This window comes from Pseudorasbora parva, chromosome 10, assembly GCF_024679245.1.
Source record: "Pseudorasbora parva isolate DD20220531a chromosome 10, ASM2467924v1, whole genome shotgun sequence".
In the NCBI taxonomy this organism is placed as follows: Eukaryota; Metazoa; Chordata; class Actinopteri; order Cypriniformes; family Gobionidae; genus Pseudorasbora; species Pseudorasbora parva.
In genome coordinates, this window is record NC_090181.1 from 19,624,764 (window position 1) to 19,630,763 (window position 6,000).

Here is a 6,000-nt window from a genome sequence, read left to right on the forward strand (position 1 = left end):
GGCATTAAATAAATAAATCATATTTAATATGTAAATAGTTTAATTAGTTCAACTTATTAAATATTTAATAATTAATACGTTGATCAGGAATATGTAAGTTGATATGTTTTTTTTGACGGTTTGACGGTATTGAAACTGATACCGTTGCTATTTTTAGATCCCGCGGTATACCATTTTACCGTATTACCGCCCAAGCCTAAATGGAGGTATGAGAGTACTAATAATTCTCTAAAAATGAAGGCTTATTTCATAAGCAAAAGTATGCATTTTGTTTCTAACTACAACTGTTTTTCTTTTACAGATACCTTTAGCACAAAAATATGGTGGTCAACCTCCTAGAAATAATTTATTTACAATTCATAGAAAATTCCATACATTAAATTACTATCAATAAATCTCAGTTTGAAATGTTTATGATTTAACAAAAAGCATAACGTAACACCTAATCTTGTTTAATGAGAAGTTTATTCTGTCCTTTTTCATCTTTATTTCAGCTTTGGAGTTCATGCGTATAACTACAGTTCTGCTGACATCAAAATTGATCGGTCAGATGGACAAATACACAGATGACTTGATTTTCTGATTGACAGGTTTTCCGTCACAAAGGAGGATATGCAGGACAGTATATCCTCACATAATGGCACTGATAGCTAAAGTGTGTTTTTATGTATTGCATCATAATTCTATTGGTTAGTCTTTTGCCGTATTTAAGATAATTGTGTGTGTATACTTAGAGTAAGTAAAAATATATGTATAAGAACTCTGTCAATTACTACCCTTACTACCCTAAAACTTTGATTTATCTTTAAAACACAAATTAAGATATTTTTTAAAATATGAGAAATTTCTGGCCCTCCATAGACCGCTATGCAACTACCACTTTGATGCTCAAAAAGTCTGTAATGAGATCGTAAAACTAATCCAGTCATATGGATTAGTGTTACAATTTCTTTATGAACTTTTTGAAGCATCAAAAAGTAGTTGTGTGGACTAGCAACAGAGGGACAGAAATCTTTGCTTTGTTATTAAAAATATCTTAATTTGTGTTCTGAAGATGACCAAGTCTTAGGGGTTTGGAATGACAAGGGGGGTAAATTTGTGTCAATTTTCACTATCCTTTTAAAATTCAGCCTTATTTAATCTAAGTTGATGACTAATTTCATGTTTTGTTTTTTCTTATGCTTATCTGAGAATGAAGACATAAACATCAAGCTTCATGACTGTGAGGTGCCTTGTGTCAACCTTCTCTCTGTTATAAATGTAAATATAAATGGTTAGTTCACCCAAATTGTGTCATGCACCCCCAGTTTTTTCCAAACCTGTATGAACACAAAAGATTATATTTCAAAGAATTTTGGTAACCGAACGGTTGACTGTAGTCATTGACTTCCATAGCAGGGAAATGGTTATAGTCAACAAACATTCTTCAAAATATAATATTTTGTGTTCAACAGAAGGAATATATGGGTGAACTATCCCTTTAACGTTTATTTTGAAATTTGCAGCAATTAAACAACTTTGATTGGTTGGCTTGCAGGTTTAAAAAAATCAGCGTAGTATTTTGGTGGAAAATTTGAAGGGTATGGACTAGATGTCTGAAAGGCATTCAAGTTCTGCAAAACCTGCAACGTATCATGCTTTGATGCTTTTTGGACTAATGTATGCCCTTAATATTTTTCAAAAATATTGCATGTCACAGATTTATAAAAATGGTGAATAAATATTAAAAAAAATATATACATATGACTTTAAAATACATTGGGTTTACAGGTCCTTCTCAAAAAATTAGCATGTGATAAAAGTTAATTATTTTCCATAATGTAATGATACAAATTAAACTTTCATATATTTTAGCTTCATTGCATACCAACTGAAATATTTCAGGTCTTTTATTGTTTTAATACTGATGATTTTGGCATAGAGCTCATGAAAACACAATTCCCATCTCAAAAAATTAGCATATCATGATTAGGTTAATAGCTCGTTTAGAGAACCTTTTCATCTGAATCATCTAATTAACTCTAAACACCTGCAAAAGATTCCCGAGGCTTTTAAAAACTCCCAGCCTGGTTCATTATTACTCAAAACCGCAATCATGGGCAAGACTGCCGACCCGACCCTGTCCAGAAGGCCATCATTGACACCCTCAAAGCGAGAGGGTAAGACACAGAAAGAAATTTCTGAATGAATAGGCTGTTCCCTGAGTGCTGTATCAAGGCACCTCAGTTGGAAGTCTGTGGGAAGGAAAAAGTGTGGCAAAAAAAGCTGCACAACGAGAAAAGGTGACCGGACTCTGAGGAAGATTGTGGAGAAGGACCGATTCCAGACCTTGTGGGACCTGCGGAAGCAGTGGACTGAGTCTGGAGTAGAAACATCCAGAGCCACCGTGCACAGGCGTGTGCAGGAAATGGGCTACAGGTGCCGCATTCCCCAGGTCAAGCCACTTTTGGGCTACAGAGAAGCAGCACTGGACTCAGTGGTCCAAAGTACTTTTTTCGGATGAAAGCTAATTTTGCATGTCATTCGGAAATCAAGGTGCCAGAGTCTGGAGGAAGACTGGGGAGAAGGAAATGCCAAAATGCCTGAAGTCCAATGTCAAGTACCCAGAGTCAGTGATGGTCTGGGGTGCCATGTCAGCTGCGGGTGTTGGTCAACTGTGTTTTATCAAGGGCAGGGTCAGTGCAGCTAGCTATCAGGAGATTTGAGCACTTCATGCTTCCATCTGCTGAAAAGCTTTATGGAGATGAAGATTTCGTTTTTCAGCACGACCTTGCACCTGCTCACAGTGCCAAAACCACTGGTAAATGGTTTACTGACCATGGTATTACTGTGCTCGATTGGCCTGCCAACTCTCCTGACCTGAACCCCATAGAGAATCTGTGGGATATTGTGAAGAGAAAGTTGAGAGACGCAAGACCCAACACTCTGGATGAGCTTAAGGCCGCCATCGAAGCATCCTGGGCCTCCATAACACCTCAGCAATGTCACAGGCTGATCGCCTCCATGCCACGCTGCATTGAAGCAGTCATTTCTGCAAAAGGATTCCCGACCAAGTATTGAGTGCAAAACTGAACATAATTATTTGAAGGATGACTTTTTTTGTATTAAAAACACTTATTTTATTGGTCGGATGAAATATGCGAATTATTTGAGATAGGAATTATGTGTTTTCATGAGCTATATGCCAAAATCATCAGTATTAAAACAATAAAAGACCTGAAATATTTCAGTTGGTATGCAATGAATCTAAAATAAGAAAGTTTAATTTTTATCATTATGGAAAATAATGAACTTTTATCACATGCAAATTTTTTGAGAAGGACCTGTATAATTAAAATTACTTTTCTACTACAAAATCATGATTCTTATTTATTCAAAACAAATTGGATAAAATTCACACATAAATCTCAATCATAAATGTTTAATTTATATACAACTTATACATACATATCACAAAGTTTATTACTTTCTTTATCATGTTAAAAATATGTAATTGAAATCGATTGAAAATTTATATGCAATCAAATTACATAAGTCTCATTTATTGGGCCTGATTTTTTTTTTTTTTGTTGAGTGTACAGTCTCACACTTTTCAAAACAGCTTTGAATTGTGTGCTGGTAATGTAAATAGTTCAATTTTGTTCACACCATGCATGCATGTACATTTAAGTTCACTTATCTACATACTCATAACTTCTATACTGTCTATACTAGTCTCTCACCAAGACACCTGTCCTGTTCTCCACACACCACAACTCAATTTGTCTCCCCTGACTGTTGCTATGTCCCTGCTCTCTAGGCCACATAGTAGGCTCATAATTGTATGGCTGTGGTCCATAAGAGTTTGAATAAATATTTTCAATTTCCTCAGCAGCCGAACGGTCATTGCGGCCCATTGTTTAGCTATTGTTGAAATTCAATGCACTCCCGCCTGTTATTTTAAGATGCAGAAGTAGAAGTCCCCCAAAAACAACTCCAGGTGACCCATGAATGAGCACCCCACCCTACATTTTTTTATATCCCATGATTCTGATCCCATGTAGGCCTATATCACAATATGGAAGGAAAGATCTGTTGCTAATTCTGTTTCGTAATGAATTTAAGAAGTGAAGGTACCAAGAAAGTTGTTCCCTGGGTTGGTAAATACTTGTTTAGCAACATCGGAGTCATCAGAGAGAAGATGTTGCTGCAAGAGGGAGGGGAAGGTGTTTTGATTAAAGATTACAAGGGCACATTTTAAAGATAGCTCTTCAGGTACAGTACATTCGATGGAATGTAACATTCATAATTAGGCTATACCAAGAAATTAATTCAACTGATGTAACATTCATGAAATACAAGTAATACATATTCATGAAGGTAAGAAATTTCAGTCTCAGATCTGACTGTGATCATGAGTGACTCCGCCCTTCAGGATACTGACACGCCCATCGAAACGCTTGACTCTCGATTCAAACTCCGACAGCTTGATAGACGGCAGCTATATAGTCGTCGAATAGAATGAAACGGTGTATATACTATATATTTTTTGTCATAACGTTACAGACGAACAAAAACTAAGACTATATGTGCGTATGACATTTTGAAAAATGAAACTGTTTGCAGTCAGCGTTGTTTGTCTCATTGCATTACTGTTTAGAATTATGCACAAATGAGAATATACTGTACGTGGATGCAAACCTACATGTATAAAAAATAACCCACAGAATACGGTCGATGCTTTCAACCGTCTTTGTGTAATTATTTTAATTCTGAGAGAAGGGTTATGCTCGCCTATTCACACCATTGTGAATAATTCACCGTCTGACATCCCAAAAGGGACAAGTATGTAGGCTACTGCTGCCTTGTATCGGCGAAATAATGATGCATACTAGAATGACCATCACAAGTAGCGGTGTATAGCACCACCAAAACATGTAGGGACAAACACTTACCTGTTTTTGTGAGCAACGCCGACATACACCACGCCAAGAACAGGACGCTGCAGATGAAACACACCTGCACGAACAGCATTTCTCTCCTTTTGCGAACTTTAAAAATTTTGGAGATCATGTTCTTTTTTGATATACTGCAGCTCTGCTCCAGCTCCGTGGTCGCCTGTGGCTGTGTCATTTTGTAAGAGCAATTTCACCTCCGAAACGAAGCCACACAGATGGCCGGGACCGCAGGAAATCAGGCTCGGGATGAGGTCCTCCTCATGTCCAGCGCGCGGATCCCGTGTGCAGTGGCAGTGGAGCGCGCGGCGTGCATGTGAGATTCCGTCACAAGTGCCTCCACGCGCTCGTTCTGATGTTGTATTATTAAAGCAGCCTGCGTGAGAATTGTGTCCTGTTGTGAGGGAAAATGCTAATTATAATCAGCTGAAATTAATCACTGGACATTTTGGACGGTGGGCTTCACAGTTGTCTGGTGATAGTAAGACAAACCCACTTTTTCCTTGGCACAAGAACCATATGGGCGAGCTAGGCTATATGTACCGTTATTTCATGAAGTAGCCTAGCCTATATAAGAGCCGCCGTGTCAGTAAACGTCTTTAGGATCCGTGCTCTCAAGTTGAGGTTTCATCTCCCTCATGCAGCTGCTGTGACTTGACTTCTACATGTGATGGAGAGGGACGGTTACGCGCGTTCACGTCACGCTGATGACGTATGCATTGAGCCCACTACACTCACTAGTCTACTACAATCCTTGGAAAAGGCATGGCTTCGACCATACAAATGAGATATTCTAATAAAGCCACTGAAGGTCATTTTAAAATCATACGTTAAATAGCCTACTGTAGGCCTATATCACCAATGATTAATATACATTATAACTTCATTATTTTATTTTGTGAATCTTGAGTCAATGGAACATTTTTGTGTACTCCTTGTAGGCCTAAGATAGCGATTTTTCAGGGCTAAGTTTGCCTTAATTATGTAATGCAATGTGCTATTTTGTGATGTTCATCAGTCCTACCATTCAAACGTTTGAGGTCAGATGATTTTTTTTTTTTATAAT

The 6,000-nt window shown here is 37.6% G+C and overlaps 1 protein-coding gene across 4 annotated transcripts in view; it reads right to left on the reverse strand.

Moving 5' to 3' along the window:
- slc24a4a (solute carrier family 24 member 4a) overlaps nucleotides 1–5,654 on the reverse strand; it is a 64,961-nt gene extending 59,307 nt beyond the window's left edge. For 2 of the 4 annotated variants that reach the window (XM_067455422.1, XM_067455420.1), the window contains exon 1: nucleotides 4,935–5,654. In XM_067455422.1, coding sequence (XP_067311523.1) covers nucleotides 4,935–5,112 — 178 coding nt within the window. In that variant the 5' untranslated portion in view covers nucleotides 5,113–5,654. The remainder of the gene's footprint in view (nucleotides 1–4,934) is intronic. The other 2 variants (XM_067455421.1, XM_067455423.1) reach the window with 2 other exon arrangements.
- Between the last annotated feature and the right edge of the window lie 346 nt (nucleotides 5,655–6,000).